General features: G+C 42.0%; 1 protein-coding gene across 1 annotated transcript in view; it reads right to left on the reverse strand.

The window, feature by feature from the left end:
• NTRK2 (neurotrophic receptor tyrosine kinase 2) overlaps positions 1-21,596 on the reverse strand; it is a 215,783-nt gene that overhangs the window by 145,877 nt on the left and 48,310 nt on the right. Inside the window, exons 9-12 of the mRNA XM_066604107.1 lie at positions 21,229-21,531; positions 6,788-6,826; positions 2,661-2,758; positions 451-550 (exon numbers count right to left, since the gene is read on the reverse strand). Of these exons, the coding sequence (XP_066460204.1) occupies positions 451-550; positions 2,661-2,758; positions 6,788-6,826; positions 21,229-21,531 (540 nt within the window). The remainder of the gene's footprint in view (positions 1-450; positions 551-2,660; positions 2,759-6,787; positions 6,827-21,228; positions 21,532-21,596) is intronic.

Consider the following 21,596-nt stretch of genomic DNA (forward strand, 5'->3'; position numbering starts at 1 on the left):
TTGGAAATTTGGAGGTCAAATGTGTTTTTCTTGGCTTTTTAGCAATAATCTGTTGGCATTTAAAGTTCTGCTACTCAACTATTAGTGGTTAATTCAAGGGCGCCAAGGAGTGTGAGCTCCCTCGTGATTGGATACCAATGTAGTTCTACATTATAAAACCAGCTGTACTTCACTACTGAATTCAGATCAGAACAGAATCTCTTTGCATCTGATCTCCTTGCACAAGTCATATCTCAATAATCTGAATATTTGTTGTTATCACACAAATTCCACAAGATGCACATCAAAAATTGATTTTAAGCACGTGATAAAAAGCCATTTAAACAAATTGTAAAACAAGAACAGAGCAGATTTAACACGCAGGAAATGAGCTGTAGCATTCTGAATATAGAAAATAGAATCTCAAAAAAGATAATAAGAATAAAGAATTGAGATATCAACGTTTCCTACCTTTTAGTCCAAACTTGGAGTGTCTTCCAAACTTTAAAATGATTAACATGATCACCAATCCAGTACAAACCAAGGCTGCTATTCCAACAACAACATAAACCTGCCAAAAAACAACAACCCAGAAAACAGGTTAAAAAGAAGGTTTATATATATATTCTAAATATTTTGTGTCTAATTGAAAATTTATGTGTGACTTAAGAAGAATCTCATTTAAAGACTGGTCGTATTGGCTTGTTAATGACCACCGCTTGCAAATGTACGATGGGTAGTTCATAGAATCTTGGCGGATGCTACTGTAACGTTGACCATGGCAACTAAGTAGCTAGTAGAGATGAGCGAGCGTACTCGGAAAAGCACTACTCTCTCGAGTAATTTGCTTTATCCGAGTATCGCTGTGCACGGGTCTGAAGATTCGGGTGCCGGCACGGAGCGGGGAGCTGCAGGGGAGAGTGGGGAGGAACGGAGGTAAGATCTTTCTCTCCCTCTCTCCCGCCCGCTCTCCCCTGCTCCCCGCTGCGACTCCCCTGTCAGCCGCAGCGGCACCCGAATCTTCAGACCCGAGCACAGCAATACTCGGATAAAGCACATTACTCGAGCGAGTAGTGCTTTTCCGAGTACGCTCGCTCATCTCTAGTAGCTAGCCCAAAAAGGAGCTCCCTCTGGTTTTCCATCACCTCCTGCAACACGATCATGGGGTGCCACATTGCAACCCAGAGTCTAGTTCCGGCTCCCGGAGCTGCTATGTATTGCAGTCTACTAAGTTCTGCCTGCAGCAAAGCTTTAGGAGGATTTTCCCATGGCTTATACATTGCTTCATAATCACTCTGTCCTTCCTGGTTGCTGCTGACCAGGACACGTGACTGCAGCAGCCAATAAGTGGCTTTAGAAGGTCACTGATGTGGATAGTGATTGGCTGCAATGATCACCGGTCCTGTTCAGTGGAAACCAGGAAGGACAGAGCGCTTGTGAAGCAATTTTAAGTCATGGGGAAACCTCCTTAATAGACTAACATTAAAAATGCAATCTACTGCAATACTGAAGTATCACAGTATATTGCACAATTGTTCACAAGTTCAAGTCCCCTTTGGGGGGGTTAAAAAGAAAAATGTAAAAATAAGTTAAATAAAAAAATTTTCAGTATAAAAAAAATGTTAAAAGTGAACAAAAAATCTTTTTCAGTTGAACAAATAAACATAATTGGTATCACAGTGTCCGTGAAAGTCTAAACTATTAAACTATTGCATTATTTTTTTCTACACAGTGAACATTTTAAGAAAAGAATACACAAAAGGGTTTTTTAGACACCATGCCCCCTAAAAAATTGAATAAAAACTGATCAAAAACTCATATGTAATCCAAAAAAATACCACTAAAATTTGTAGGTTGCCCTTCAAAAAACGAGCCCTCACATTGTTGGAAAAAAAAAAAGTTATGGGTGTCAGAATATGGCAACGAAAATTTTATTTATTTTATTTTTTTAAAAAAGGTCCCTTTTATTTTTAAAAGTAATAAATCCTAAAAACTATAGATTTGGTATTTCTGTATTTGTACTGACCCACAGAATAAGGTTTCCTGCACCACGACTGCCATAAAAACAAAGCTTATAAAAGAATGGGGCAATATTTTTTAAAAGGGTTTTCAACACATTATATGGTACATGTATTAGAATTATTAAAAACATTACAACTTATCCAGCAAAAAGACAAGCCCTCATATTACCAGGTTTACAGAAAGATAGAAAGGGTAAACTCCTCAAGAGCAGGGAGAAAAATACATTCTGCTGAATTCATACTGTATGGTCAACATTTCCGATGTGAACTACTTCTTTACTCAAAAAGGTCTTCCAAGTAGTGATTCATACCAATGTAAATTCCCACCTTGAGTATCGCAACTTACTTTCTTGTCTTTCGAAAGATACTCTAAATTGCAAACTAGAATGAATTATGCAGCGTGACCTATCTTATCTGTCTGTACATTTTTTTTGCTGTCCCCTCTGTAAATCTCTCCACGGACTCAGTATGAACTGAAGATGAAATTGCAATCAATTCACAACTCTCATCCCTGGACTTTTAACACCCTTCAAAAACAGCCTTTAAATGCACTTCCTACTTTTTCCACTGACTTACTATTATTCTCTTACTCTCTTACTATGAGGTATTGTAACATCATATTATGTATTTGCGTGATAAAAAAAACAATATCATACTTACGGTAATGCTGTCTTCATTTCCTTCATCGGAAACATCTGTCGAAGTGACCCCATTGTCTGTGCTGGTTCCACCAATGTCATTAGAAGTAGTCTCATAGTCTTAGAACAGAGAAAATGACCGCATTAGCCACAAATCTCCAGTATATTAAAGAGTTCAAAAAAGTGACCACTCCAAGAATTATCCTTGCACCCAACTCCAACTAGTGTATTAGTTTGGCTAACATGTTCAATTCCATTTAGAAATGAATCTCTTGAAGATAAATCAATCTGCATTTAAATAAAGGAGCAGCAAATCTCTAGCTGGAATATCATCTTTCTCATTTTAGGGTAGGTGGCTCCTTTAATTACTAAGTATGTTACAATACACTTACTGGTCAAATGGGTTAATTTATGCCGCCTATTCAATATCTGTATTCTATTAAGTATTTTTAGCAGAATCGGTAGGGTCCCAAGAGGAGTTAGAGCTTAGGAAAAAGTTTTCTTTTTATGGCATATTTTTGCAAGAAAACAAAACTGAACTAATGGCTTAAATTAGTTTTAGTTAAAATTGGTCTAACTTCAGTATAATTCATCATTGACTAATGTAGTGTCTGCACCCAAAATGCCTCCATAAAGGTACCTATACATGGGGTAGTTATTGCCTGAGTAATCCCTACAAAAAGTGATTTTTGGCAATAGTCGGCCCTTGAACACACAGCCACTGACAGGACTCTAAGCGAGGAGTTGTTCACTTGTCGGAGTCACTTGATTTTTAGCTCACCTAAGAACTAAGGGACTATCATCCCATGTAAACAGGCAGTCATTCATCTTTGAACAACTGCCTGTTTACAGTGAATGGTGACGGATGGACGGAAGAGATCTCTGGCATGCTCTCCCTCCATTCACTGAACGACTATCGCTCCTGTGTGAAAGCAGAGGTGTGATAGTCGCTGGGATGACTTATGCGTGTGTAAAGGTGTCCGGTCACTTGACCATGTTCCTGGTGTTTATCTCCTGCTTGTGTGGTATAGGGTGGGAGCAGGAACTGTATACACACAATACGCCTTTCACACATTCAACAATCTGAGAAGTGGCTGCTCAGAACTGCAACTACACACAAGTATTGTATGGCGTCTTAAGACCAGATTCCCACATTCCAGGTTTTGATGGATCTTTTTAAGCCAAAATAAGGAGTGGAAATGAAAAAAATAAGTAGAAATAATACTGGTGTAACATCTCAGGAGCCTGTTGGCCCAAATGTTTGGTGTCTTAGATTCATCAAGTAGGCCCCAACTGAATAAACTAAACTAAAAACTGGGTATTAATAATTCCTGAGTCAAAAGAGTGTGTCTCTACATACTCTGATACTGTCAGCACTGATTGGACAATGTCAAAGTGTGTAGAGACATACCTCTAATGGGTAACACCCAGTTGTCAATTTATTCTGCATATTCTAAGAGGCATGATATAGGAACATCACAATGCAGTACTCTAAGAAAAGATGTTCCAGAATTGTTATTTCATGAAGAGTGCAAATATTACTAAAAAGGTCATTTCATAAAATCTCTTTAAGTTATGTATGACTTTTAAATGTTTTCTTGCTCCTAGAAGAGCCCTTAAAGCCCTTGCTCACATAGCACAGTTTGGTTACGTTTTTGGTACAACTTTGGTGCAACAAAACAGAAAATCCAAAAAAAAGGAACTGTGCATCACACCAACATCAATATCTCTATTATACACCAATAAATACATGCCAACATCCAATACCTATATGTACAAGTATAAAGAGGCTAAACTAATCCATACCAGCAGACTATAACAATTCATATAACTGAACCTCAATCATAATTGGGTTTTCCAAATAATACAAACATTGATTTCAGCAGGGGGATGCATAATATAAAAAATCCCCAAAGTACTCACCTCCCTGCGGCTACACTGCTCCTCTGTCGCTGCAGCTCCGATCCTCTGTTTACTTTAGGCTGCAGCAGTCACATGGTTGCTTACCCACGTGACCACTGTAGCCAATAGTAGGCCCAACAGAGATATGATCAGTGCATCCCATAAATCTGCCGGGGGCTTCTACATTGATAACTCACGTAGCAGGTTTATGGGATATCACATCTTCTGGCTCGGTCGGTAACGACACTTGCCAAATGAGTAGGGTCCAGAGGGCTGAAGCAGTGGTCCGGCGCCATGGTCAGTAAATTAATTTTACATAGTTTTGGGCACATGGGGCCCAAGACTATATAGAAAAATTAAGTAGGAAAACCCCTAAGGAAATACTTACTTGCAGGTGTTACTTACTCGCATATGGGTTAAGTATTTCCTTATTAATTATGTTTGGCACTAGCACTTTATTCATGTTGATATTTCTAGGTACTACGGTAGATATGGGCAGTGCTACTTATCATGCACACTCATTTGATTCGACATGTTATACCTGTATTTATCATATATTATATACCGTATTTGGGATTCAACGAAATGAACTGTTATAGTCTGCTGGTATAGATTATGTATCTATCACTTGTATCTACAGTTATTGGATGCGGACAAGTATTTATTCCGGTGAAGGAGATATTTTGGGTTGAGTTTGCACTGTGGCTTTGTCATTGATGTATAAGAAGTGATTGTTTTGATGTTGGCGTAATGCATGGATCCTTTTTGTTTGTTTTCTGTATTTCTTGTGCGACCATGTGTATTTTTGTACATTTGACTGTACTTTTTTGATATTCTTTTTATATTTTGGTCAAGAGTCCCACTACAGTAAAGGTTTCTATGTTGCAACAAAGGAAATACAAATAAAAGACTCACACTGCTCCAATTTTATAAATTCCGTCCCCAGTTTTGGCTTCAAAATGCATTAAAGCAGTTTTCCAAAATTACAATATTGATAGTCTATCTATAGAATAGATGAGATCAGTGGGGTCCAATATAACACCATTGCCAATTAGTTGTTTGAGCAGGCTGTGGCACTCCGGCAAGTACGAAAAAAAGGTTTGGTACGGTGTTAGCCAGTAAAGCAAAGTGTGATTGTTCTCAGTAAGAGAAACTAAGTAATCTTGTAGATATGATAACTTTTAATGTCTAACAAAAATACATGATCTTATTGCAAGCTTTCGGATCCCCGAGGATCTGAAAATTACTACTTCACAGGTCACAGGGCATGCCTAGAACAGTCTCTGATACAAGTCAATGGGGTAATTCCTGTCCATTGTGTGTATGGCCCACGAAGCTGCTGTAAAGCATATCTCTAAGTGCTGTTGAATGTAGCTCAGGGAACATGGCCACCCCCATAGTCAAATATAGACAACATAATAAACATTCGAGAATCAGAAAATGCAAACATATTAGAAAAAAGGAAAAATGTTTCACTATCTGGATTTAATTAATGAAAACAAAATTGGCATTAATAGTGCCTTTAACAGCAATTTATGTGCAATTTGTGGGTTTTAAGTACAGTAATTCACTGCAAACAATACAACTACAACTCCAAGTAACGATATTACTACTAATGAAATATTGGTAATAAAACTAAAAAGTCTAAAGCCAAAGCCACTTGGGTATTTTTAATAAAGTCACACACACTATTCACATGAGGTTAGTATGAGAATAAATGGCGAAGCATTTTATAATAGGGATTTCTACTACTTATTTTTCACTATTAGGGTACATGAACAAGGATGATATTTCTGTTTGATTTTCAGACCGATATTTCGGTCCAAAAATTAGACGGAAATAGCACCTATTCATTTGAATGGGCGTATGCACATGGATTATTTTTTTTTACTCAGATGAATAGTCCGAGTAATCAAAAATTGCAGCATGTCCTATTCTTGTTCGATTTTCAGATCACAATAGCACATGTCAATGTTTCATGTTCAGCACATTGGACAGCACACAGATGGGATGTCCGACTGCTGTCCAATACTAGTTGTGCCCGAGAATCTTGGGTGAAACTTTTATACCTCCAGCGTACATGTACCCTTACAGATAAGCCCTTTCAAATAATATTTTCTTGATGGGGAGATATGTTTTTCTGGTATGTTCCATCACTAATTGTCAGTGATCTCATTTATGTATATATTAAGGGTTCAATTCTAATCAGCCACCCAACTAAGAATAAAGTAAATACTTCATATGTACCATAAAATCCAGGGTCAGTAATTGGATCATTTAAGTCACCTAAAACAGAAAAAAACAGAAAAGGAAGTAAGAGAGAATGTGTGAGTAATAATACAGGTTCCATTACACTGAGGTCAGGAAGAGTATCGTTTCACCTTAAGGAGAGCACCTAGAAGGTGTGTGAGGAGACTTATAAGGCCATCCATGCTCCTCTGGGAAATATATGCAAATAAGGAAGATGGAACAATATCTCTGCAGCTCCACCTATTGGAAGGCAGCATTCCTGCAAGTCAGATTCTTTAGACAAGCCTTATAACAATGATTGGGTATTGTAAGCCAAGCCAGAATACCATACAAAGACACCTATAGACCTCTCACTAGCTAAGCCATAAACCTACTGCACACTGATGAGGGGCAAAACCTGCGAAACAGCTGTCTGTATATGGTATTCTGACATGGTTTTAAATCCCCAGTCATTCTTATAAGGCTTGTCTAAAGGGTCTGACATTGACTTGTAGGAATGCTGCCTTCCAATACGTGACACTGCAGAGGTATTATTCCATCTTCCCTACTACACTCTTACTAATCTTTCTTTGCTTTTTACATATACGCCATTATGTATGCCATGATATATATATATATATATATATATATATATATATATATATATATATATATTATATTCTGCACAAAAATAAATTGCTAATTCATATTCTAACAGCTAATAAACTTGACATGCATCTATCCAAACACAGAAAAAGTGGTAAAGAAAATTATTAGTCAAAACCTAGAAAGGAAGAAAACAGATCCAAAGTAATGAAGTTTCTCAGCAGTGACTTGTGGCATCGTATGTACATGTATATCTCAATGTGGTTGTACTAGTGACACCTCTATTACTTCATGAAGATAAGCAATCCATTCTAGAGCAATAGGTCAACCATACCGTGTAATTCCATTCCTATAGAAAAAATCAATTGGACTGAGCTGCAAATCCAGACAAAGCCATTGAATGGTAGAACTAGAAATTCATTAGAAGCGAGATCACACATAGCGGAATTGTTGCAGAATTTCGACTATGAAATGTGCATGACAATGAACTGTGAAATGTGTACAAATGTCACATTGTGCCCCTGGGACCTGTAGTACTATGTACTACACTGCTGCAGGTGCGGTTGATCTGGCTGGTTGATGGTGTGGAGTTCTCCAGCCAGCCAATTACCACCGGTCTGTATACATAAATACCAGCCCTTCCTGCTAGAGGGTGGTGGTCATTATCCATTTCTCATCCTTCCGTCTCAAACTCTGGTGTTTGGAATCATGCATGCTGTCTGGAACTTTGTATGTGGTTTATGTTAAGGCTAATTTGAGTCCTTCTCCTAAACTCTCCCCTGTTCACATGGCTGCGGCTCCCTGCTCCCTTACCCTTCTTTTAGGTGTGATTCCAGACACCATAGTCCCTACTCCGTCAGCTGGGTGATGTCTGACACCATAGTCCCTACTCCGTCAGCTGGGTGATGTCTGACACCATAGTCCCTACTCCATCAGCTGGGTGATGTCTGACACCATAGTCCCTACTCCGTCAGCTGGGTGATGTCTGACACCATAGTCCCTACTCCGTCAGATAGGTGATGCCTGACACCATAGTCCCTACTCCATCAGATGGGTGATGCCTGATGCTCTGCTCCTTCCATCTGTGGTGTGTACACTTGAACTATGGCCTGTTCAGTGTCTGTCTCTGGGTGTGCCTATTGTGTGTTATGCCCTTGTCTGGTGTTCCTGCCTATTCCTATCGAGGTATAGACAGATGTTCCCTAGGTTCCAGTGTGGTGCCCTCCTTATTGGGAGGATCACCCCACTTGTAGGCAGGGTTCCTTTTTTTGGCTTTAGCTATCTTGTTAGTGTAGGGATACACAAGATAACGAGCACCCTTGACAAGGGCTTGTGAGCTTGAGTATTTTGCCAAAATATGAACCAATATCTTGCTACATTGGTAAGTATTTGGCCATCTGGTGTGGTGTAGGGTCTGAATTCCCAGTTTTACCTTTGTTGCTTGCACGTGTGTTTTATGTTTGATGTGAATGGTGTACAGTGAGTGGTGTGCCTATATCCCTCCCTTCAGCCTTATTTAGCTACAACTATGACGTTCATGTAAGTCACTGTTCACATGGCCTACACAAAAGTAACAATGAAAGTAAATGAGGTTTTAACAAACCCCGCTCACTCACAAACAAACAAAAATCCACAGTGGAATCTGGGCATGCTGCAGGTTTTCAATTCTGCAGCATGTTCTAGCTGCTGCAGGAAAGATGTGGATTTTCAAGGCGTTGCCTGTATTTATTGCAATGCAATGAGTGACATCCACATAAAAATCTGCAACAAAGTCATGCACGGATTTTGGTGCAGAAAACTTCCACTATGTGTGAACTCACCCTAAGGGTGCCTACCCACTAGCGTTTTTTTTCTGCTGCGAATTTGCTGCTATTTTTTCTTCCAATGGTCAATGGGCTTTCTAATGTTAAAAACGCAAAGTTGCGTTGCGTCGTGTTGCGGTTTTAACATTAGGAAGTCCCATTGACAATTGGAAGAAAAAATAGCAGCAAATTCGCAGCAGAAAAAAAAACTCTAGTGGGTAGTCACCCTTAGGCCTTAGTCATATGGGCGTTTTTTCCAGCGATTTGCGGATCGCATGACGGATGCGCATCCGCAAATCGCATGATCGGGGCCGAAAAATCGCCCGAAAATACTGCTCCTAGACGCGTTTCAATAGAAACGGGCCGGAGCTGTCCAGCACATTGAATTCAATTAATGAATTCATGAATGGGTGAGTGAGTGCTGCCTCTGATTGGCTCAGCGCTGAGCCAATCAGAGGCAGTACTCACTCACCCATTCATGAATGGGTGTGAGTGAGAGCTGCCTCTGATTGGTCAGGCTGTGACCAATCTGAGGCAGCTCATTCAGCAGGCGGGGATTTTAAATCCCCGGCTGCTGAATACTACAGAGAGCAGTTCAGAAGAACTGGCGCCGGCCGCGGCTGAACTCCGTCTGCCGGGACCAGGTGAGTATATTTTTTTTTTGTTTTTACATATTTCTGGATGAATTGCAGGGAAGGGCTTATATTTTTAAGCCCTTCCCGAAAATTCATCCCGCGCACGCCGGCAGCCCACTGCTTTCAATGGAGCCGGCGGTATTGCCGGCTCCATTGAATTCAATGGGCAAACATTGTTCTTCTCTGTCACAGCTGTAACAGCTGTGGCAGAGAAGAATGATTTGTCTTCTATATGTTCTCAACGGGGTCGGCGCTGCTGCCGCCGGCCCCATTGAGCGCATATAGAGAAGAGAACAGGAATCGCAGATCGCAGATAGGTGCGATCTGCGATTTTCTGTTCTATAATTTATCGGACGAGCGCATAAAAAGCGCTCATGTGTCCGATACCATTGCAAAGCAATGGTTTTATAAAATCACCGGACGCATGCACATGCGCAAATCGCTCGAAAAAACGCCCGTCTGACTAAGGCCTTAAGGTGTTTTTTGAGACTTTGAAGGGGTTTTCAATGCAATTTTCATTGATGACCTATTGTCAGCATAGGTCAGCAATAGTTGATCGGCTGCAGTCTGATGCTCGGGTCCCTGACCGATCAGGTGTCCTGATGCCTGCTGTCACTGGCAAAACACACAGGATAGAAAGTGGAAGCAGATAGCTCCAACCCCCGTGTAGTGGCCAGTGCTGGTAATTGCAGGAGCAGCTCTCATTGCTTTTCCTTCATTGCAATGGTTCACAATGGTGAGTGACATGTGATAAAGTTCATGTTTTAATGATTACATATTTTAAGACGGTAATCACCATGTGGAGCTGCCCAAATTATGACATGTACAGTCATGATGCAATGAAATGTATGCTATTATTGTCTTATGGTTCAATCACATGTAATTGCAAACCAGAAAAGACATATGAACATTGTATTGACATGAAAGCAACTCTGCTATATATTATCAATAACTTATAAGGGATATTCAAGTGTTTTTATGAATTAATTACAGAGTACAGATAGCGAAAGAAACAGAGGAGATCACTCCGACCCTGTGTAGTAGGCTAGTAGCCGATGCTGGTAATTGCAGGAGGAGCTCTTATTGACTTTAATGAGAGCTGTGCCTTCAATTACCAGTACCTACATAGGGGTTGGCATGATCTGCCGCCGCTCCAAACTCTATGTATTTTACCGGTGACAGCAGGCTCTGAAACAGCTAATCGGTTGGCGGTCCCGAATGGCAGACTGAAGCCAATCAACTATTGATGACCTATCCTGAGGACAAGTCATCAATAAAATTGCCTGTAAAACCCTTTGAATATTAAACGAAATATATCACCTATATTTTTGTACTAATTAAAACCAGATCCAGAAACATTTTCTATTTTTCTAATCTGTTTTATTATTCTGTTCTCTATACATGACTATGGGGGCAGCCATTTTTCCTGAGCTGCATTTAATGGGATTTAGAGTTATGCTTTACAGCAGCCTCATGGGCCATTCACACAGTGGAAAAGAGGGGACCCATTGACTTGTAAGGGAAACTGTTCTAGGCGTGTTCTGTAAGTTCTGCAAAGGTAATTTTGCATGGAGGGGGGATAGATGGTCCCAGCTTACCGCCTATTATGAATGGTGGATCCTATATTATCTACATATAGGTGTTACCTGTCAGTGTAATCCTGCCTGTGATGTCAGTGACTTGACTGCTGTAAAACTTTTTTTTACAGATCAGGAAGTGGCACACTATTATTGGGCTCTGAGGCCAGCATGAAAAATGCAGGATTTTAGGATTTTTTAAAAATACAGATTGTGACCATAAATTTTTTTTAAAAAGTCACCAAAAATCCTAAAAAACATGTTTAACAGAAAAGTGTGATTTATATATTAGATTATTTTTTAATTACACTTTCCCTTTAATAGTCTAGTCTTAGGGCGAGCACCCACTGGCGTTTGCGTTGTTAGTGCGTGAAAAACGCAGCGATTTCGCATCTACGCGTTTGCGTTTTTCGCGCGTTTTTCGCTGCGTTTTTTTAACGCAAAACGCGGAGAATGTCTCATCCTAAAACGTTGCATAGCGTTTCTATACCAACACACCCTACAGCACCTGTGAAGAATGCCCGCCCTTCCACAGTCTTCAGTAATGTTGTCTGCAAAAACGCCACGCGGCGCGTGCGAATTGCGTTGCGTTGCGTTTTTTCCGGGAGCATTGAAAACCATGGGAGAAGTTAGATTAAAAAAAGGAGCCAGAGTGTAAGGACAGCTGCGATGCGATTTTGCGGGGCGGGGCGATTTTAAAAACGCCAGTGGACATGAGCACACTTTATCTCTATGCCTGTGCAGGAAAAACGCAAAACGCAAAACGCAGGTAAAAAAACGCCAGTGGGTGCTCGCCCTTAGGCTGTAGTGAACAACACATCCCCTTATTTATATAGGCAGTGTGCCATACATACAAACAAGCAAAGTGGCCACTTCACTCTACTGATTGGCTGTGGTCACGGGCAGTGTCCATCCAAACTGTAATCTTTGGGAAAGACAGATTTAAACAGCATACAATAGTAATGACGTCTACATGCCCAATAATGGTTCTGTTTGTAGGGTGTGAAATATTTAATTTTATCATTCCCTTAGGCACTGCTAAAGTACTGTAGACTATTTGTCTGGGGGGGGGCAGACCCCACAGACCCCACTCTCCTAAGGATAGCCAATGAATATCCCAGAAAAGCCCTTTCATAAAATACTATCACTAAAAGCCACTCCCTTTGCAAGCAGGGGCAGTGTTATAATACACATCTTTGTCCTTGAGACATTCAAATTCCGTATTAGCCAATCACAAGCAGCTCTATCAGCAGGCGGGGATTTTGTAAATCACCGCCTGCTCAAAGAACTGCATTGCAGAGCTGGGGACAGTGCAGAGAGGACGCGGCTGAGCCTTGGCAGCTGAAGGAAGGTGAGTATGTTTTCTTTTTTACACTGCCTTGTTTTTTCAGGGAAGGGCTTAATTTAAAGCTCTTCCGTGAAAAACAATTAAGGGGTGTCGGCAAACCAATGCCTTCAATGGAGCTGCCGGCAGCAGCTGCGGCTCCATTGAAGGCAATGGGCACGGATCTGCATTCAGGAGTGTTTGTGCACGTACATGGGTGCACTCATGTGAAGCCACCCTTAAAGGGGTTCTGTCATTAAAAACAAAAAACTATATACTTACCTATTGCTCCCCAGGCAACCTTACCTCTCCTCTTCTCCTGCCAAATCTTCTCCTGGATCGTCTAGCAGCTTGTGTCACGTGACCTGCTGCTCCCTGATTTAGCTGGATCCGGTGATGTAACGTACATTGCGCTACATTCTGCTTCCTGCAGGTCAATGTACGCATACGTCACTACTGACGTAGCGTTCATTGCCCAGGCAGGAAGTGCGGTATGCACGGCTGGTGTCCCTTTCGCCATGGGAAGTAGTGGGTGTACACCACTGTTGGGCTGCTTGACAGCCAGGTGACGCCCCCACTTCCTCATTGGCTGGGCGCAGTGATAGGGGGGTACCTGAAGGCACAGCAGCGGCAGCGCAGAGGAGCATCAAGGGACAAGGCAGAACAGCGGGCCAGCAGCAAAGGCTCCTGCGACACAGGAGCTTCAGAGTGGGGGTCCTTCAGCGCCAGAACATCAGGGGAGAAGGCAGAGCAGCGGTACAACGGCGGAGGCTCACAGCGGGGGAACGACACAGCCGGAGCAGTGGACCAATAGCGGAGGCTACAGCACCGCAGGGGAGCATGACAACAGGGGACGGAGAGCAGAGCATCAGCAGGGCAGATCCTTGTCTGCAGGGGGGGGGGATGGAAGAGCCAGGAGCAGGAACTGAGCTCCTGCCCCCTCTCTGCCTCCTCTCCGCCCCTCTGCACTATTTGCAATAGGAGGGGGCGAGATGGGGGCGGAGCTAAGTCGGGCCGCTTAGCCCCGCCCCCGCTCCTCCCCTCCCATTGCAAATAGTGGTGAGGGGGCGGGAGCTCAGTTCCTGCTCCTGGCTCTTCCATTCTCCCCCCTGCAGACAAGGACAGCATATATGTATGTATGTGTACTCATATATATATATGTTTTATAAATATCTAGTGTGTGTGTGTATCTCTATCTGCGTCTCTGCGGCTACCCATCTCTCTGCTTGTGTATATACAAGCATATACATACATATATCTATGTGTGTGTGAGTATATGTATGTATGTATGTGTGTTTGTATATATGTATATATGCACTTGCATATTTGCCTTGCGAAATGTTGGTCTGAGTTACTTGGACTGAAATAGTGCTCACTTATGTAAAATCAGCCAAAGATTGTAAGGAAGATCTGGAAGCCCTTGGGAAGTGTTGGGTGTTCAGGGACAGAGGCAGGGAGAAACACTATCAGATTTGGTGGACTGCAGGCAGGACTGCACAGCTCCAATCACTGCACTGGATCACTGGATGGGCGGAAGTAGCTTTGTGAGGGCGGAAGTGGTCAGCACAGCAAGGGGTGCTGGGAGATGACCTAGCAGGAGGGGCTGAACATGTAAACAGACCATGGAGGTGAAAAATGGAGCCTAGGTAAGTACTACTACTGAAAAAAACGTTTTGTATGTGTTATTTACCACAGGTTGTGCCAGCGGGGCAGATTTACTGGAGAAAAAAAATACAGATTGTATTGACAGAACCCCTTTAAGCTGTATCAAAATACTTTACAGAGAATATAAAGGCAGCAGTCTATGACCTTAAACTGAAGAGACGTTGAGTGATGTCTTGGAATGGCTAAATCAGAGTTCTGACCTTAAGGGCTTATTCACATGACTGTATCCGTAAAACGCTAGGCGATTCTTGCAGAGGTTTACCGGCCTGTGTGAGCAGGCAGAGACCACATATTGCAGCGAATGCAGAGCGCATGACCGCTTATCTCTGTCATTCTTTTTTACATTCCCCGCTTTGTTTCATAGCGGTGTTGCATATAAATTGTCGCCCATACGCAATGTATTGCATATGGACTGCGTTGCATACGCTGCCCATACAAGTATAGGGTTCACGCTGTGTGAAACACAGAGAATGCTGCAATCTATTTCTCACGCGTATCAACACAGAGTGTTTACATGCCAATGTGAATGGATCAATGAAAGTCACACAAGGCATCCCAGAAATATTGCTGGACTGACACATATAGCAAGGGTCCAAAGTTCCTCCTCAACATTGTGCAAATCTTATCTGCAGCTAAAGGAAACATTTAGTAGAAGTAATTTTTGTTCATGGGGGATCTACATGTTTTTGAATGCAAAGGTCCGATGACTTTTTCTCCCTGCTCTTAATATGTTCAATAAAAAACACAAATGGTACAACTGTTTGTATGTCATTAGTTTAATTTGATTGTGTTTTCTATAATTATGACTTGGATATCAATAAGACCACCTTTTATTAATCATTGCTGCAGAAATCCAAGTCATTCCAAGGGTTCACTTACTTTTTCTTGCCACTGTACATTAGCTACTGGTCACATGTAATGTCAGCGGTTGAATAATATTAGCCACTAAAATTCAGGGGAATGAAAGGAGGAATGGCAAACGAAGTGTGAAGATTGAAGAAGTATTCTGACAGTCAGAGCAGTTAGGTCCCTTGACTACCCCATGTCAAGTATTTTGAGTCCTCGCATAGATTACAATGGAACTTGTATACATAGTCATTAGTGGTTCTGTTTGTCTATAAAAACATAAGCTTCTATAGGAACCTGAATGTGTCTCTTGCTATAAGATCGCCAACCATATGGTGAACATGAAGACAATAACATCTTGTACACTTAAAGAAACTCCATCCCTTCAGATGCACAAATGATGACAGCAAGACAACCCATAGCTCTAAAAACCACCCGAACAGTGAAATGAACATACCTGTCATGTCTGACGCGTATGAAATGTCAACTAGACATTTATAAAATGTCAAGGTGGATAGAGTTTAAAAGATGTGACGTCCCATTAACAGCTATTAATGCAAGTTCACAACTTTGACCAAGAATATCCATCTTTCCACTGGAAATAGTGACCACTGACCAGCAGTACTAGTTCTTGAGCACTAGGGACATAAAAGCTGCCAGACCCACACAAATTTCATGGTCTAATCCCCATTTAATAACACGATACAGGAATAAATGTCACCATATTCTCTTGGAACAAAACCACAAGAAAGAGAAGACGAGATCTAAATATGCCGATAAAGGACCATTAAAGAGAGTAAATGTAGAAAAACTCTCAGCTAATCAAGCTGTGCTCAAATGGGCACAACTCCAATGAACACCTGATGACTCAATGTATATAATAACTTCACAGATGAAAGGCTGGAAGAGTATCACCTATATTGAATGGCTAGATGAACATCACCTGGAGGCGCTGCTTATAGAACCATTGGGTCATCAATCCCAATGGCACTGTGACCATGCTGGCACATACTGTATATCCACATGAGTTTCCCATTATGTGGTTTAGCAAAGACATTTGGATATATGCCCTAGCATGTTCACAGTTGGGATTAATTAGCATATGGTTCTACAAGCAGTGCCTCCAGGTGATGTTCATCCAGCCATTCATCTACAGTAACACATGTGTCATACATGTACTGTGGTATGTCAGTGCATCATACAAATGAATCAGATACAGATCATGGCCTGCTAGCCCTTCAATCACAATAAGAAATAGATGTTACATATGTTATATGACAAGTATTATTTTGTTACACATATATTCAAGCTTCTAAACACTGTGTCTTTTACCAATTACTGTGAAAGCTTGGAAAATATGACCTTTTTGATTTGTACCTGAACTTTTGCACCCCGGCCCCTGAGCCTTTAGGTACGCCCCTCCTCAAAACTTTTTAATTTTTTTTTAGTCAGTGTAGCTGTATGACATCTTGTATTATGCGGGAAGGAACCAATTTCGGGTACATTTAATGTATTGAATAACTTCTATTAATTTTATTTGCTGGAGTCGATGTAAAAAAAGCCATTTAAACACTTTTGTGTGATAACTTCTTATGGTGATCACAGTGTGGTATAAATATGTTACCTTTACTTTAAAAGTCATTATGACAATGTAAACACCAAACGTATAGGCTGGGTTCACACGGGACTGAAATCCTACGGAAATCTCGCAGAATGACCGCACAGAAATAAAGCAAGATACCGCTGGAGAAATGCATCTTTAAAACCCGCGGCCTATCGCTGCAGGTATTAGAGGGGCTTCACCGCCTGCATTCTGCTGTGGCCATCTCTCCCCAGAGAGAGGAGAGCGGCCGAAGTGGAATAGAGGAAAGAATTGACATGCCTCTTCTTCGAATTCCACGCGGCATGTCAATTTCAGCGCGGCTTGGCCGCAACATGTGGATGAGATTTTTGCAAATCTCGTCCACTTTGCTGGCTAATCGCAGGATTAAAATCGCAGGTGGAATTTCCGTGCAGAAAGTCTGCATGGAAATTCCGCGGCAATTCCACCCCGTGTGAACCCAGCCATAGCGGTTTTATTATGCTTTACCACTTTTGCACAATGTAAAACACTTCTTTCGCGCCACACTTCAGGACAAGAACATTTTTATTTTTCAGTTGATAGAGATTCGTTAGGTCTGTTTTTTATGGGCCAACTTGTAGTTTTTTTAAAGGCACCATTCTGAGGCATATACGCTTTTAAAATTATTTTTTATTCCTGTTTAGGGTAAGTGAGATTATCAGAAAATGGCTATTTTGGATTTTTTTTTCTCCATTTTTAGGGAATTTTCCTGCTTGAGAAATAATGTAATATTTTATAGTACGGGTTGTTATAGATGTGGCAATACCAATTATGTGCAGAATTTATTTATTTATTTTTTCACTATTTAAAGAATTCATGAGAGGGAAAACATTTTTTACATTTTTTTTTCTGTAAAAACATTTAGTCAGCAATGGCTACAGCATCTTGGGTGTTAAACGGTGTAAGGGAGTGATTAGGTGAGCATGTCCTCATCATTACACACCTTTTCTGGGAAAACCCCATATGTGCTTATGTGCTCTCTCCATATTCCCTACTCCACTTCAAACCTCCGGTTCTGTAAGGCTTATGAACATGCTTCTGGTGTCATTTCAAAGCCAAAAGTGTATTGGTAGACCTGTGGCTGTTTGAAGTAGAATGAGCTCTATTGGTCCTAAAGGGTAATCCATTTTTCCTGCAGAACTAACAGACGTCCTAAACTGCTGGGGGTTAGTTTAGTGAAACCAAGTTAAACTTTATTTTTAATCTTCTTAACTTGCTTATTTGTTCTATGTTTCATTCCAAAGTACATTTAAGACATTAAATTATGTACCAGATTTTTTGCACTATAAGGCCTCATGTCCACGGGGAAAATCAAGCCCGCCGCGGATTCCCCATGCAGAGTCCCGCAGCAGGTCCCTCCTGTCCTGCGGACATGAGGCCTAAACATCAGAATAAACTCACCTGCTCCGGACGATGTGGATCTTCCTTCCTTCGCAGCCGGATCTTCTGCGGCTCGGCGGATGTGCTCGGCACGCCAGCGGCGTGCCGCGCGCATGCGCCGAGCACATGCGCCGGGCTGAAGAAAGAAGATCTTGCAACGAAGAAGGGAAGTACCGCATCGTCCGGAGCAGGTGAGTTTAATTCTGGTAAGGGTCTCCCGCAGATCCGGACGGCTTCCATAGGCTTCAATAGAAGCCTGCGGGAGCTGTCCTCATGGGAGACCCGCACTAAAATAGAGCATGTCCATTTTTTTTACCGCACGCGGATCCGCGCCTGCAGGGCAAAATGACATCCGCAGGTATTTAACTACCTGCGGGTGTCCAATGCATCCCAATGGGGAGCGAATCCGCGTGCGGGAGAAATGCTGCAGATTTTAAGCCCGTGCGCATGAGGCCTAAGACGCACATAGTTTCCTCCCAAAGTGGGGGAAAAAGTCAGTGCGTCTTATAGAGCTGCGGCTGGGTCTATTCCATAGCAAAGGAGGAGAGTAGTTCGGAAATACAGCTGATTGGTGGTAAGCATCGACGGGAACTGCTGCTGCCCCCCGCCTCCACCATCAGCTGTACATATGGACAAAAATGCAGAGGAGAACTGCTCTGCTCCTCTGCTATGGAGCGTACCTATCCGGCAGCTGTGTGATAAGGACGTGTGATCCTTATCACACCGATGCCGGCCGGGTCCACATTTCGGCACGTTCACCCTAATCTAGAACACTGGTAACCTATGTGCATTGACATTTGCTATTGATTGTCTAACTAATGTTCTCTAATATAAGCTGGGGAACCCTGATGATTGTCTGCATTAAACAGTTCTACTTGGAATCAATGATCTGCCCATGTAATGCATGGACATACTGGGCCCTTATTATATAAGATCTTCATTCCGACGCAATACTACTGCTCTACATTCCTCCTGTAATACTTCCCTCACTGCCTGGTCTGGGTGAGTTCAAAATATATTTTTTCCTAATTTCCTCCTTTAAAACCTAGTTGTGTCTTATCATCAGGTGCATCTTAGGCCTTAGTCAGACGGGCGTTTTTAACGGCAATTTGCGCATGCGCATGCGTCCGGCGATTTTATAAAACCATTGCTTTGCAATGGTATCGGACACATGAGCGCTTTTAATGCGCTCGTCCGATAAATTATAGAACAAAAAATCGCAGATCGCACCTATCTGCGATCTGCGATTCCTGTTCTCTTCTCTATATGCGCTCAATGGGGCCGGCAGCAGCAGCGCCGACCCCATTGAGAACATATAGAAGACAAATCATTCTTCTCTACCACAGCTGTAACAGCCGTGGCAGAGAAGAACGATGTTTGCCCATTGAATTCAATGGAGCGGCAATACAGCCGCTCCATTGAAAGCAATGGGCTTCCGGCGTGCGCGGGGTGAATTGTCGGGAAGGGCTTAAATATATAAGCCCTTCCCTGCAATTCATCCTAAAATGTGTTAAAATAAAAAAAAATTGTATACTCACCTTTCCGCTGCAGCCGGAGTCCAGCCGCGGCCGCTGTCAGTTCTCCTGAACTGCTTCTCGGCACTATTCAGCCGGCGGGGCTTTAAAATCCCCGCCTGCTGAATGATCTGCCTCTGATTGGTCACAGCCCTGACCAATCAGAGGCCGGTTTCACTCACACACCCATTCATGAATTCATGAATGGGTGAGTGACTGCTGCCTCTCAGCGCTGAGCCAATCAGGGGCAGGTCTGACTCACATCCATTCATGAATTCATGAATGGGTGTGAGTGAGGCATGCCTCTGATTGGCTCAGCGCTGAGCCAATCAGGGGGCAGGTCTGATTCACACCCCCTTCACACCCACTGCAGGACGGCCGCACGGAGCTCCGGCTGCCGGGAGAAGGTGAGTATACAATTTTTTTGTATTTTAACACATTTTAGGATGAATTGCAGGGAAGGGCTTATATATTTAAGCCCTTACAGACAATTCATCCCGGGCTCGCCCGCAGCGCATTGCTTTAAATGGAGTCAGCTCTATTGCCGTCTCCATTGAATGCAATGCGCTGGACAGCTCCGGCCCGTTTCTAATGAAACGCGGCTAGGAGCAGATTTTCGGGCGATTTGCGGGCGACTTGCGCGCACTGGTCACGCGATTTGCGGATGCGCATCCGTCATGCGATCCGCAAATCGCGCGAAAAAACGCCCGTGTGACTAAGGCCTTATAGAGCAAAAAATATGTCAAATATCAATAAAAACTGGAAAAACTGAGGTGTTCTAGTGTATATACACCACACAATATCTGCTTATTTATGGTGTTCCCCCTGAATAGGAAAACATAGTAGACTACGCTTTCCAATACAGTGCAAAAAGGTGGTCCGATCCACACCGGCCTAGCACATGCCAAAAGGACATTTTTTTGACATAAGCTACACGCATGGCACCTATGGATAGAATGGAGTGATGTGCTGCAGCATACTTCCAAGGAATACCTGTAGAAAGAGCCTCCAGGACAACAGAATAAACTAGGGACATATAAAGGTCCTTTTACACAGGACAGTCGTCCCGTCAGATTAGCATGATCCAGTGATAATCTAAATGATAACAGTTCCATGTAAAAGGGCCCTAACAAGTTACATATAATGCCGTTATAGGAAGAGATAATGTTTCACTATTTGAAATGGCCTTTTATCCGCACACTAATATTTCAATGCCAGAATTTTAACAGTCAGGAAAAATAAAAAAATGTACAACTGAAAGTTTAAACCAAAATTCTTATATAACTAGCAAATATTCTATTATGTTCCTAATTCCTTTAGTATTTTGTAAGCCTTGTATACTTTCATTATATGCTCATATAATGGCCTATTTCACTTTAAACACCTATTGTAATGCATAAGTTTAAAGGCTACATATAAAGAAAAGTACATTTTGGCAGGTATCTAAGAACGATAGATTCCATAAAGAATAAAAGTGAAAGCCACTTACCATCTCCAGGATTTTTCATGAAGTGGGCCATAATAGTTTGCTCATCCTTCCCATATTCATTCTCTGCACGTAATGTATAATACCCATTATTCAGATGTGTTGGACTGTCAAGCTGAAGACAGCCATGATGCTCGCTGAAGTTGTCGATTGTCTCATGAATTTTACTCCAAATAAAATCTGTTTCACTTAATACATTTCCTTCATGAAACCACTGTAACTTAGGAAGTGGGTTCCCCCGCACACTGAAGGGGATACACCAGTGATGGTCCAAAGTTGGGTCCATTAGTGTGATGTTTGGTGGAACTAGAATAAATAAACACCAACAATTAACATCTATGTTCTGTGAGCACACTAAACACTCGAATATA

The sequence above is a fragment of the Eleutherodactylus coqui genome, chromosome 5, assembly GCF_035609145.1.
Source record: "Eleutherodactylus coqui strain aEleCoq1 chromosome 5, aEleCoq1.hap1, whole genome shotgun sequence".
NCBI classification, from domain to species: domain Eukaryota; kingdom Metazoa; phylum Chordata; class Amphibia; order Anura; family Eleutherodactylidae; genus Eleutherodactylus; species Eleutherodactylus coqui.